The sequence below is a fragment of the Nicotiana sylvestris genome, chromosome 9 (assembly GCF_000393655.2).
Source record: "Nicotiana sylvestris chromosome 9, ASM39365v2, whole genome shotgun sequence".
Lineage (NCBI taxonomy): Eukaryota > Viridiplantae > Streptophyta > Magnoliopsida > Solanales > Solanaceae > Nicotiana > Nicotiana sylvestris.
Window position 1 is genome coordinate 145,019,116 of NC_091065.1, and position 14,096 is coordinate 145,033,211.

Consider the following 14,096-nt stretch of genomic DNA (forward strand, 5'->3'; position numbering starts at 1 on the left):
TAAATATGCCAAAGAGCAAGGAGTAAGAGCTATTGTCGCCAGCACATATTAAAAGGTCGCATTGGCCCAAGGCGTAAGAGCCATTATCTCCAGCCCACATAAAAGGTCGCATTGACCAAGCGCGTAAAAACCTACAGGCCAGCCTAATGAGCCCCAAGGCCATATCATGACTCTATGGATTCCTACCAACTCAAATACAAGTTCACCTGGCCAAATTCAAGACAGAAAGAGATACAAAAGAAATAAAGCCGCAATCTACAAACATGCTATGAAAATGTTGCATACAGATGGCAAATTCTATGCCCCCCCCCGAGGGCTATGTCTTGCCGGCCTCATCTTTGTTTTCTTCATACTCGGGCAAAAGTAACTGAGCATCACGCTCGTCCGCCCTCACTAGCGCCAACTCTTCCGAAAGTGCGAAACCCCTAGCATGGATCTCCTCGAGGGTCTTTCTTCGAGATTTGCAGCGAGCGTATTCATCAATCCTCTCTTCGCGGTCAAAGATCCTTCTCAGCTTAGCTTGAGCATCTGCAACATCCATTGAATAGATTGCCATCTCCTGGTCAGCCCTAGTTCGGTGCATAAGATCTTCAACCCGGGCATCAACGATTTCATCCCTAACCTTAGAAAGTTCCGACTCAAGCTTCGCAATCATTTCTGTGTTAACCAAAGTGTTATCACGGGCTAAGCTAAGTTGAGCCTTAAAAGCGGGAACTTTATCCAGAGCATCCTTCCCTTTTAAAGCCTAAGTCTCCACCCTAGCTTTTAGCTCATTGTGCTCACACCTGGCCCGGCCAACTTTATCCCGAAGGCGCTCTAGGGCCTCCATCTTTTTCTGCAACTGAAATAAACAAAGCATTAGCCTCAGAAGCCAGATGGCAAAATGCACGCTCACCCGGGACAGAAATCACCTGTTCCTTCAAATGGTTCTCATAATTCAAGCTTTGGCCCACCTCATACTTCCTTTTCATCACAAAGGGGCCTAAGGGATCTCTCCTCATCTAGAGCTTTCCGCAGCCTGGCTTCACAACGAAGAAGCCCGGACTTAAGCTTGTCGAATGCCTGCAAAAGAAAACCCAATAAGGAAGGGAAGGCATGAAGCTCGAAAGACCTGTGCCGAAATTCACCACAAAGTGAAGCCGTTGGGCTTCCTCGAAGGCCGAGCACACCTCTGCCGACCCAGTTCCCCCAGCTCTGAAAGGATTGACTCCGGTCGAGGCAACGTCACTCGGCATATGCAACCCTGGATTCCTAGTATCCCTCAAAGTACTATCAACGGAAAAAGAAGGCGACAATGGCAGGGAAACCATCTTTCCAAAATCAGGAACCGCAAATGCGGCAAGGTCGAACGATGATCCCGCTTCGAAGCCCCGGTCTCGTTTTGCCCTGCTTATCGTTGTCATTCTTTAGCTCGAAAGCTGACAGCCCTTCCCCCACTCCAGAGGAGCGCGACCTCACCTTGAAAGGCTCTCCAATGCCTACAGCAGTAAGATTAATACGTATAAAGGGAAAATGCCTCTCCAAACGAAGGAAGGGAAAGGGAAAAATAGCACAACACCCATTATGATGTTTTGCCTCCCATCTGCCCCGGGACAAAACTCGCCACTTCCACTCACCACAGGTCGAGTGGGTTGCCAACTTCCAAACCCAATCCGAAAAATCAGGAACGTCTCCCAGCACCCATGAAACCGCTGCAGAAAAGGAAGAGAATGCATGGTTACAAAATCACCTTCCGCCATAGACAAAATTGAGAAGGCATTAAATGCTCCACTTACGTGTATAATTCCAATCCTTGGGGAATGGCATAAGCTCCACGGGGATAATATCAGCATTCCGCACTCGGACGAAGTGACTCATCCACTCCCGGTCCCCATCTTTCTCATCATCAACAATGAAGGGCGTGATCGATTGACATCGCAAGGTTAGTAGACCTCGATGGTGAAAGGGCCGGTACAGCCTAATAAGATGATTGAGTGTAAGTTCAAGTCTTGCCTTCTTCGCAAAATATCTCATCATCAACACTGTTTTCCAAAACGACGGGTGGATCTACGCCAAGGTAACTCGATACTTCAAATAGAAGTCTAGCACAACCCTATCAAGGGGGCCTAGTGTGAAGGATATGTGTACACCTCAAAAACCCATCGGCACGATCCGTGATGCCCTTATCTGAGGAAAATGTTTGTAACACTACTTTCTCCCCCTATCCGTTGTCTTTTCTCACTAACTCAAGGTGCTTTTCTCTTATCAAAGAAGTAGTCTTCAAGGTATACTCTCATTGTTCCTGAATGCCAGAGGCGAAACTCTCCCCTCCCTGCCGAACAGACCCCGATGTAGTTGCCATGGTTATGGCAAAATTTAAGGACTAAAGCAGGAATATGTGCAAGTCCGTTAATACTGAAGTAGTAAAAGGCTTATCGTGGAAAAAGAAAGGTAACTACTTAAAGTCGTGGGATCTCCAAAAGAGCAGAAACAACCTTGTTTATATATGGAAAAATGGCGACGATCCGCCTGCCTCGAAGCCAATTAGAAATATCGACAATAGGCGACGCCATGTAAATATTTCGAGAGCGGAAATCCCCATGCCACCGCAAGTCTTGAGGTGGTACCCGACCTTGAGGACCTCCATCAAAGAAAAATAGGTTCTAAGGAGCCAGCAGTATCATCGCCAGTCCCAAGGTCGTACCCGATCTCGAGGACCTCCATTAAAGGAAAGTTAGGCTCTAAGGAGCCAGCAGTATCATCGCCAGTCCCGAGGTGGTACCCAACCTCGAGGACCTCCATCAAAGGAAAGTTAGGATCTAAGGAGCCATCAGTATCATCGACAATCCCGAGGTGGTACTCAACCTCGAGGACCTCCATCGAAGAAAGGTTAGGCTCCAACAGGCCAATAACATCATCGCCAGCCCTGAGGTGGTACCCGACCTCAAGGACCTCCATCGGAAAAAATGTTAGGCTCTGGGAAGAAAATAGCATCGTCGCCAGTCCCAAGGTGGTACCGGACCTCAAGGACCTCCATCAAAAAAATGTTAGTCTCCAGCAGGTTAATGACATCATTACAAGGCTCGAGGTGGTACCCTACCTCGGGGACTTTCGCCAAAAAGGAGTTAGGCTCTAAAGAAATAAGCACTTAAACTCTACCCGTATGAGCTTGGCCTCGGGGTACCGTCTGAGTTCGGATAAACCCCCTTCCAGGATCTATCTAAAGCACCTTAAGGCTATCTACACTAAGTACAAAGCAAGTTTCCATGTGGTCCGGATTTGAGCGAACCTCCACTAGGGCACTACCCTCGAAAGTTCAAAGGCAGTCCCTGTTCGAGCCTCCGAAAAAATTTCTCCTAAAAGGTTACCGCAAAGCCTAAGTGATAAATCACGGTTTCAAGGCTCGAAGCATTACTTTCATTCGATTCAAAGTAAGAGGCCCGATGACCCGAGCTTATCGGTCCAATCCAGGCTCGATCCAAGGAACGATGAAGGGCTCCATGGGAAGCCATACTAATCAATCAAAGGCCAGAAAAAATACTCACACCTACGATCGATATTGGTAGTAGCCGATAGAGTCACGCATTCAAAGTTTTCATAAGTGCAAATGAAAGGAAACATAGTAAGATAAACTTGGGAAAACTTCTTTGTATTCAGAAAACACTTGATTACAAAAGCCCTCGAGGGGTCCTTACATATGATTACAAAAGCCTACGAAGGGTCCTTACACAGAAACAAAGAAGAGAAAGAGTACACATGTAGCAAAAGACAAGGGCCTAATCTATTCTCAAAAGTTTTCCCTCGCAGCAGCATCATTTCCTCGGGCACGCATCCTCAGCGGCAACATCTTCGACCCCCACCTCCTCCGGGATTTCATCTCAACCCTCCAGGGTAATATCTTCGAGGGCGAAGATGATGAAGAGGAAAAGGCGAAGATGAAGAAGAGTAAAGTGACACAGAAGAAGTAGAAAAAAGAGACATAACCCGCCGAAACCAGAGGTTGAAGATTCGGCGGGCATCAACCCTACATGCATGACTGTTCTGGGTCCGCTTTTTGGGATGTTGTGCCGTGCAAGTCTAATGGCTGGTGGTGACATTTTATCCCTTGGAAAACCAAGGGGATGAAGTGTCATACCAAGCCAGGGTAGGAGAGTGAGTAGTAGTGTATAGTCCAGACGCTCTCCCGAGCAGCGGTGTAGAGTCCAAACATCCTTCTAAGTCGGAAAAAGTCGGGCCTTCTATCTCATCACCTTGAACCACCGACGATAGTAGTAACAACAACAACAGTGACAAGACAGTATAATCTCGCTCGGCAAAGAAAAGCCCAGGCAAAAGGCCATGGCGTGGCTGATGAGAACTTTACCATAAGACCTTAAGGCCATAGACTCCAAACATAGTGAGCAGCAATGGAGGAGAATAGTGGGAAGAAAGGGATAGAAAGGCGTTAGAAGGCACTTGGATGAAAAAGTAGTACCGGAAGGCCCCCATTTATAAGGGGTGATAGTATGGACAACAACGCCATCAATGACTTTGAAAGAAGGACCGGCAGGCGCAATCAATGCACCATTGGAAACCGGATCGACGGCGATACGGTCGCATTGGAGAATGTAAATCGCCAGCGCATTGAATGACACTGAAAGACAACTCCATGGGATGTCTCGGTTATCGTAAAAGCTTACGTCATAAGTATGATATCATCAATATGACATCATTGCGGGAGGTCCAAAGAGTTAGACGTCAAAATTGTTTCTTATCACTCCTCTCTAAGAAATGCAGGGACTATCTGTATACCGCAAAATCGGAGGGTCCAATTTCTCATCATCGAGGCACCCCAGATAATCATCTCAAAGGCTCAAGGCTAAAAGGTTTACGGTTAAGTTTCCTCTCTCAAGGTTCGTCGGCACTCGGCCTAAGGATAATGTTGACCACAGTTGTGATATAAATAGGGAGTTCTCAAGGTACACGGCTAGGACTGACAGAGCCTAGTGGACTACCCTAGCCTTGAATCAGGGTGTCATGCAGTTGTCCCATCACTCTATCTTTGTAATTAATGCATTTTGTATTATATTAGGATTCCCCTCATATATAAAGGGGATCCTTATCATTTTAGAATGGCCTGTTGCTTCAGTTGCTCCACACGAAATATACAAGAACATTCTCTTTGCTTTCTAACATATATTCTTGATATTATTGCTTTCATTTATTATCTTCATTGTTGTTCATCATTTATTCCTTATCATTGGCCATAAAGAGTCTCCATTAACTTTGTTATAACTGTTAGCCACACTTCGACCACCCTCAATAGCTCCTTGCCGAGCTCCGGAATCGACCCCGAAGCCCCTGGATTGACGAGCTCGAGGCCCCGATAACCAGCTTATCGATTTGATTATCATCCTATCTTTAACTCTCATTTTGTTTCTAAGATTCACATACATAGCATCAACTGCTTAACAACTAGCATACAAATAGATCACGTATTTTTAGAGTCCATAATCACATTTAATTATTATTACCATTTTCAATACATTTTCAAACATAAGGAGTTGAATCTGAGGCAAAGAAGATGGCTTGAGTTACTCAAAGATTATGACATCAATATTTAATATCATCCGGGGAAGGCTAATGTTGTGGCAGATGCTCTTCGCCGGAAATCTATGGGCAGTTTGGCTCAATTGGAAGCATATCAGAGGCCGTTGTCCAAGGAAGTTCACTGATTATCTCAAGTCTATTGGTGGAATGACATGAAGAGAAATGTGGCAAACTTTATGTAAAGATGTCCGGTGAGCTGGCTCAGAACAAAGAAATTACTATGTGGAAGTGGGAAATTATTAATATGGTCTTTGTGGTGGGACTACTGTGTAGTCCGTACAAGTTTGACTCAATTTGGCTAATTGTGAATCGTGTCACAAAATCAGCACACTTCTTGCCAGTTAAATCTACCGACACAACAGAATAGTATGCTTAGTTGTCTATCAAGGAAATAGTCAGGTTGCATGGCAATCTAGTTTCTATCATTTCAGATCGAGGGGCATAGTTCACGGCTAATTTTTGGACAAAATTTTAGCAAGGGTTGGGTACTCAGGTGAATCTTAGTACAGCCTTTCATCCACGGATTGAAGGCTAGGCAGAAAAGACTATTCAGACGTTTGTGGATATGTTGCGTGCTTGTGTTCTTGACTTCAAGGGTAGCTGGGATGATCATCTGCCACTCATATATTTTTCTTACAATAACAACTATCATGCTAGTATTCAGATGGCACCATTTGAGTCATTATATGGTAGGAGATGTAGATCTCCCATTGGGTTGTTCGAGATTGGGGAAGCTAAATTGATAGGACCTGACCTCATGCATCAGGCTATGGAAAAGGTTAAGATCATTAAAGAGCAGTTGAAAATGGCCCAGAGTTATCAAAAGTCCTACTCGGATGTTCGTCGCAGAGATTTGGAGTTCAAAGAAGATGATTGGGTATTCTTGAAGGTTTCCCCAATGAAGGGTATAATATGGTTTGAAAAGAAAGGTAAATTGAGCCCACGATATATCAGACCGTACAGAATCATTTAGAGGATTGTTCAGGTGACGTACAAGCTTGAGCTACCACCTGAGATGTCATTTGTGCACCCGGTATTTCATGTGTCTATGTTGAAGAAAGTGGTGGGAGATCCATCGCTTATCGTACCAGTTGATACTATTGAGGCTAATGAAGAACTGTCATATGAAGAAATTCCAGTTGCCATTCTTGATAGGCAAGTCCGAAAGTTAAGAAATAAAGAAATTTCCTTCGTTAAGGTGTTATGGAGAAACCAGCAGGTTGATGACGCTATTTGGGAGGTTGAGGAAGAGATGAAGAAGAAGTATCCTTACTTGTTTGAATAGCTATGTAATCTTTTTTTGAAATTGTCGCCTATGAATTTTGTATCACTTATTCAGTTCATATAAAGGTGTTCCTTTCTGGTTGTATGTTACTTGTGGGGCCACGGTTGGTGTTGTTTTGTGTTAAGTATCTTCATTTTAGGTTTTTATAACCCGGCCCTACTTCGTTAAATAGACTCAATGGACCATTTTTGAGCTAAAATCTGATACTTCTAGAGTGAGGGAGTGCCCTAGAGTGGGAGAGAGATCTTCAACAATTTGTCCTCCAATTCTTGCTCAAATATTGGAAAATTTACCAGGAAACTCACTAGGTCATCATCCTAGAGGTAAGATTCTATACCTGCCCTTAATTTCGAATTTTAACTAAAGATGGGTAATTAGCAAGACAATTCTTGGGTATGGGTTTGTTTATTATTCATGCATTTGTTATCAAAGGGTGTAGGAAGATTGTTGAGATAAACATGGTAAAGAATGGGTTGTGGGATGATGAATCCTCCATAAAAGGACCTTGAAACCTTAATGCACACCTAGTGTTTGATAAAATGCTCAAATGAGCTAGAATCATTATCATCTTCCTAATTTTGGTTCAATTTGTTATATTTCTAAAATAGATTGAAGTTGCTAAGAATTCTGGAATATTTTAGAGTTTAAGGAAGCTCAATTGTGGTATGTTGGCTAAACTCCTTTCTTAGAATTGAATCCCACAGTGTTCATGTAAGTTATGTAAGACCCAAGTTGATTATTATGAAATTGGCTATTCCAAGTAAACATATGTTGAAGGATATATTTTCAATATGTGTTCCAAATGTTTTTATCATGCTTTGTTATCACTTGAGAATGTGTACAAAGTATGGGTTGTGTGTTAAGAATGATAGGACTTCAAGTCAAGTTTGAATGAATGTTATTATGTCAAATTATGTGAAAAACCTATATGTCTAACACTTTTGATTGCTCGCATGTGTACTTAATGTATTGAACTGAAAAGCCTTATTGTTGATAATGATGATGATGTTTGAAAGTGAAAAGGGTGATCATAAAATATGAGATATAGCCAAGTGCCAAAAATTAAATTATAATTATGGCCACTAGTGCCAATGAATTGAAAAGATGCGAAAGAAGTATGAAATGAGATGATTGATAGAAAAGGATGATGTCTTGGTGAGACGGCTTAGCCGATAGGATCATGATTGGACTCCATGCCACACACATGGTGGTGATTGTGCTGGAAATGGTAATTGAAATTGTGATTGTGCTTGATGTCTCAAATGAGATAGCCTAGCCGATCGGGTCGTGATCGTAACCCGTATAATAGTATGGCAGTATTATGAACAATGGTGTATCGGTACTAAAGATCTCTCAACCTAAAAATATGAAAATGTACTTGAAAACTTATGTGGTTCTCCACTTGATATCTTGGTGTTGTTTGAGGCTTCTATTGATTTTATAATTGTTTCTCCATGTATTATTACTCATTCTATTGAGAGGGTGGTTAGTTATACATACTAGTACTATTCCATATGTGATAACGTCCCTTTTGTCAGGGGTGTTGCATCTTCAATGGATGCAGGTGGTTCACAGCAGGAGGCATTGATCAGTGATAGCAGTACACCCTCTTCCTAGCTAACTTGGTGAGCCCCACTTCATTTCGGGGTCATGTATCTTTTGTTCCTTGGGTATTGTGTTTGAGGTATAGCCGGGGCCTTGTTGTCGGCACTATCATAGTACTCTTTTATATCTAGTAGAGGCTCCGTAGATATAGTGTGGGTTGTATATTGGTGTTGGGAAAGTTTAACTATTTATGTTGTGTTTGAATCACTTGTTCTACTTCTGACTATGAAAATGTGTGTATTTTGAGACTTTAAAATTAAGCAACTAATGGGAATGATTTGGTATTGTATACATGACCTCCTTATTGTCTCATTAACGAAAATATGTTTTCTCTTTATTCATGAGAGAGTTTGGGTAAAAAGCATCCGACATGCTTGCTTGACCGGGATTATCTGGATTGAGCGCCGGTCATGCTACCTAAGTTTGGGGCGTGACACCCTTTCCTCTTCTACCTTTGGCCATTGAGCAACTAATAATCATTACTGTTCCTGCCACATCTACTTCTCAACCTTCAATTCCAACAACTTCATGCCCCTCAACACCAGTTGCACCTTCGCCACCAACACCCACTGCATCTACTCCACCAGCAACAAACATTCGAGAGTGGGGTTCTTCTCCTCCCCAGTATCGTAACCATGGCAATTTGGGGCACAATTACTCACCCTCTTCCCCCAAATACCCAAGGGGTAAAGAGTGCTACTCTTTCGATTTCGAAAAAGTGCCATCTTATTTCCAAGCTAGTAGAGCTTTCGAACTACCTGAAGTCATTGGATTCAAAGAAATATAGGAAAGAAATGTGTTCCCTTTCGGGGCAATGCTTGTTGAATAATGCTATGGACAATGCGACAGCGGTACCGTGCTTGCTTTCTTATCACTTGTTTTCTATTTATCTGCTATAATGGGATTTCTAATATCGATATTCTTGTTTTTTACAGGCCAACGTTCTTGCTTCCGGGGGCTTGCAGAAATTGATCCTTCATAAGCAAGGTCTCGTCTCTGAGCGGGATCAATTGTTGGCCGAAAATGACCAACTTGCTACGTGCCTACCAGTGTTGGAGGAAAAAGCCGCTGAGGCGGGCAAGCTTGAGGCCCGGTTGTAGCAATCTGAATAAGAGATGATGGCTCACAGCCAAGAAGCCACTTTATTACATGAACAACTCCAAGAGGCTAAGGTTAAGCGGGCCGAGCTCCAAAATACTGTACTTGATACTACCGAGCGTGAGTATGCCTCTGAGGAACAAGCAAATAACTTGAAGGTAGCCTTGAGCTCCAAAACTAAGGTGGCTAATGCTGCGGAGGAGAAGACGGCCAAGATGGACGAGATGTTTAAGAAGATCATAGAGGAGAATCGGATTCATTTGTCTACAAATATGGAACTTGATACTCGCCTCGGTACCATGAGATCTGAAAGGGACAACCTCTAGGCTGAGGTTGATAGGCTTAAAGCAAATATCTAGTACCAAGAGGATTCCCCCTTGTTTGAAAAGATTTATGCTATGTACCATATAAGGAGAAAAACCTTGGAAGAGGCCAATGCGAACATCGTCGATATTGATGATTGTATTGTCAAGGCCCGGAACTGGATCTAACTGCCCAGATAAATCTTCCCACTAGTCCTGCTGCAACTGAATCTTTGAGCACTAGTTTCAAATACTCAATAATCGAAGGGTAAGTTGAAGAAGATGATGATATAGGTCCAAGCATCGAACCGACAGTTGATCCGCCTTCTTTCACCGGGAAGGCTGCAGATCTCTCTCCCCTTTCGGGCTCTTGTGGCGATAATGCTTAGATTTTTTTTCTTCCTTTCATTTTTTTTACTTTGTAATTATTCCAAGATTTTTACCAAGTTTGGCACTTTGATAAATAAAGAAGAATTTTGCTCAGGTATTGTGCAAAATACATTCTTTTTGCGTTGAATTAGTTAAAACTTCGGGCATACATTCATCTGATAGCTTCTGATTCCAGGAATAAATTCTTCCAGAAACAACCTTTACCATGAGGGTTTCATAATATATGTGAACACCTAATTTTTGACAACATTTAATTTTTTTATCACTTCTTTTATGTAAATATTTTAGGGGGTTTTAACCTACTATTATTTTAGCTTTATTATACTTTTTATTAAAGGATAAAAATACCAAAAAATTAAAAGTTGAATTATCACTATTAATATTTTTATAATTATTTTTGTTTTTTTATATAAAAAAATCCGAAAATATTTTTTTTAAAACAAAAATAATAATTTCGGGAATGATTTAAAAAAATAAGAAAAAGGGAAGTATTGAATAAAAAAATATATATAAAAAATAGGTGGAATTCTCTTTATAAAAAAAAAGTAAAAGAATGTAGAAAATTTAAAAAAATAAAAAGTTTTGTGGAAATTTTTAAAAAATTAAAAAGTAAAAGAAGGTTGGAATTAAAAAATAAATATAAAGGTATCTGAAAATTTTAAAAATTTAAAGTAATTGAAAGTAGCATTTTTGAAAGAAAAAGAAAAGATAGTGGTTTGTTTTTTTAAAGAAAAGTTAAATAAAGTGAGATTCTCTTTTAAAAAAATAAAAAGTGGGATTTTAAATAAGATAAAGTAATTAAAGTTGGAATTTTAAAAATAAAAGTAAATAAAGGTGGGATTTCTTTTTCTAAAAAAATAAAAGCAATTTGTAAGTGGGATTTCTTTTAATTAAAAAAATAATAAAATAATAAAAAAATAAATCTGAAAATTTCGAAAATTTTGCTATAAATAGAAGAGAAAATTTAGGAAGAAGGGTGGAAAAAAAGAGAGGAAAAACTAGATAGAGAGAAGAAAAAAAGAGGGGGCGGAGTGAGAAGTATACACCCGATATACATTCTGGATACACTGAATATACAGGGACAGAATTCATTTTGGAGAGTTTTGAAGTGATAGAACCAAATTTTCTAAAATATTGAGAGCGGAAGAACACCATAGAGAGTTCAAACCTAGAAATAAAAAACAAAGAGAGATTTTCGCACTATTTTTCTTCTTCATTTTTACTAGTTTTCTCCGTGTTGCTGGGATTTCTGGATTGAGGTGTTGAAGCTACTGTGTTGGGCTTTCTGCTGCTGTATGTTGCTGTGTTACATACTACTTTGCTGACCTTCTTCTTCTTGTATTGACAATACCAGGTACACAAACGATACACTGGTTCATCTTGTAAGCTACTCGAAACATGAATGCAAAAAATGAGAAAGATTTGAAGTTGTAGTTTAATGTAGTCTTTTCTTTCTTTTACTGTCTGTATGTAGAACATTCTATGCGCTGCCCATGTAAACTCTTTAAACGACTCACTTTCGAAACTTAACTATAATAACTCGAAAGTATGTAAATAAAGTAGGACATTTTCTTCATTTATTTTAGAGAAAAACGAAAAATAAAAAAATGTAGTCATTCTAAGATTATCTTTTTTTTAAAAAAAATAAATAAATAATGAGACGAGCCTCGCCAAATAAAAATGCAAATTGCGGGGCCCTCAATAATTGGTCATAATAAATACTTAGAATTCGGGATGGACTGTTTAGTGAATTTCACTGCCTTCCCCAAAGATAATAACGCGTTAGACTCTTTAGACGCGATTTAATTAAATTACATTCTTAAACTCGGGTGCACATTTATGTGACCCAAATCCAAATCTCAACGGAGTCGAAATGTGTCTCTAATCACGGGTACATTGATTGTGACGTGGTCCGAGATGCATGTCCATGACGTTGCAAATTCCTTTAAAAAATAAGAATGAGATGAGCCTCACCGAATAAAAATACAAAATTGTGGGGCCCTCGGTAAATATTTGCTTTAAAATTGCTTAGACTTCGGGATGGACCGTTTAGCAAAATTTCACGGCCCTACCCAAAGTAAATGATACGCTAGTCGCTTTAGGCACGCCTTTTAATAATTTAATTTTCTTAAAACTCGGGTGCACATTTATGTGACCCAAATCCAAATCTCAACAGAGTTGAAATGTGCCAACAACCACGGGTGCATTGATGTGACGTGGTTGGAGATGTATTTCCATGATGTTGCAATTCTTGAAAAAATATATAATAATAATGACGAAAGCGGTTAAAAGTTAAAACTTGCACATGAGCTCATAATTGTATAAAATCAGATAAACAAGCCAAATATGACAGTTGAGCGACCGTGCTAGAACCACGGAACTCGGGAATGCCTAACACCTTCTCCCGGGTTAACAGAATTCCTTATCTGGATTTTTGGTTCGTGGACTGTAATACAGAGTCATTCTTTTCCTCGATTCGGGATTAAATTGGTGACTTGGGACACCCTAAATCTCCCAAGTGGAGACTCTAAAATAAATAAACAAATCCCGTTTCGATTGTCCTTTAATTGGAAAAACTCCTTCACCCCTCACAGGGGCGGAAAAAGGAGGTGTGACAGCTCTGGCGACTCTGCTGGGGATGATACCCAGAATCTCTGGTTCAGGGTTCAAGAATTCGAGCTTAAAATAACTGTTATGGTTGGCTTTGTTTGTTATCGGATTTTTTTACGTATTCATGCTTAATGTGCTAAATGTTGCTTTTTACCGCTTTAATATTATCTGAATTGTGCATATAAAACTACTACGAAACCCTCCTTCCTTCTGAGTCTTCTGAATTTATGGTGCACACGTGCGCGTGGCCCGCCTTTCTGTTAGAAGTCATACCAAATAAGACGAAGTTGGGACAAGTAACTAGGCCGGGTAGACTTTCGTGCTCCCGGTACATTGCCCCCACTTCGGCTCAAGCTGTCTGTTTGGGTAAGCCAGGTCTAGAACAATATGCCTCAGGTTTTTCGCTTAGAATAACTCAGCTTCATGCCGGATCCCTAGTAGGAACGTTTGTTTGCATCATGTGCATTTGACTTAGGAGACTCAACACAGGGGTTGGGTCCGTCTAGGACTAGCAACCTGAAATGAAAAGACCATCCTGATGCATCCTATCTGTTTTCCGTGCATTTATTTGTCTCACGCCCGCATGCTGACCAGTTTTTGAATATCAGGAATATTGTGAAATTGAAAAAAAGAAAACGAAATAGCGGTTAGGGAGTTATTTGTTTATTTTTGAAAAATCCAATGCCCAAATACTGTCGAAACCCTGCCGAAATTTTGAGAAAATGAAAAAAATGTTTTATTAGTTTATTTTACTAAAAGCAAAGGAAAAATAAAATAAAATAAAAAGTTGTTGTTGTGTCTCGTTTTCAAAAATAGAAAAGGAAAATAGTTTGCCTTCCCATGAAAAATGAAAATGAAAAATGGTCTTGTTTTTTTTTAAAAAAAATATAGTTTGTTTTATGCCCGAACTACGCGGGTTTGATTCTCACCGGATGTGAGATACGTAGGCAACCCTCATCGGGTCCAACCCCACCTTTTGCTAAAATAGCCAAAAACAAATAAATGTGTTATGAAATTCACACACTAAGTTATGATTATTTACGAGGGATATGATTGCATAGGCCTGGGCCATCTGGCATCTCTGATTTTGCTAATGGCGAACATGATGTCCGATACATCGATATTGAAGTTGTATTCTGATAAGCGAGGTGCCTCTGTCAGTCCTACATTCCTATCGAACCCGGCTTTGTTGATGAGTCCTCGAGGATTCTATCCTCGATCTATCCTTCGGTCGTTGC

At 40.6% G+C, this 14,096-nt stretch overlaps 2 protein-coding genes across 2 annotated transcripts; one reads left to right on the plus strand and one right to left on the minus strand.

Moving 5' to 3' along the window:
* Positions 1 to 316: 316 nt before the first annotated feature.
* LOC138878368 (uncharacterized) lies at positions 317 to 1,403 on the minus strand. Its single transcript, XM_070158037.1, has 4 exons — positions 1,170 to 1,403; positions 961 to 1,062; positions 786 to 841; positions 317 to 689 (listed from the first exon to the last, which is right to left on the minus strand). Exons 1-4 carry the CDS (start codon positions 1,401 to 1,403, stop codon positions 317 to 319), a joined length of 765 nt encoding a protein of 254 aa, XP_070014138.1.
* A 4,829-nt stretch (positions 1,404 to 6,232) lies between these two features.
* LOC138878369 (uncharacterized) lies at positions 6,233 to 6,853 on the plus strand. The gene is made up of 2 exons (XM_070158038.1): positions 6,233 to 6,445; positions 6,554 to 6,853. Exons 1-2 carry the CDS (start codon positions 6,233 to 6,235, stop codon positions 6,851 to 6,853), a joined length of 513 nt encoding a protein of 170 aa, XP_070014139.1.
* The last annotated feature ends 7,243 nt before the right edge of the window (positions 6,854 to 14,096 follow it).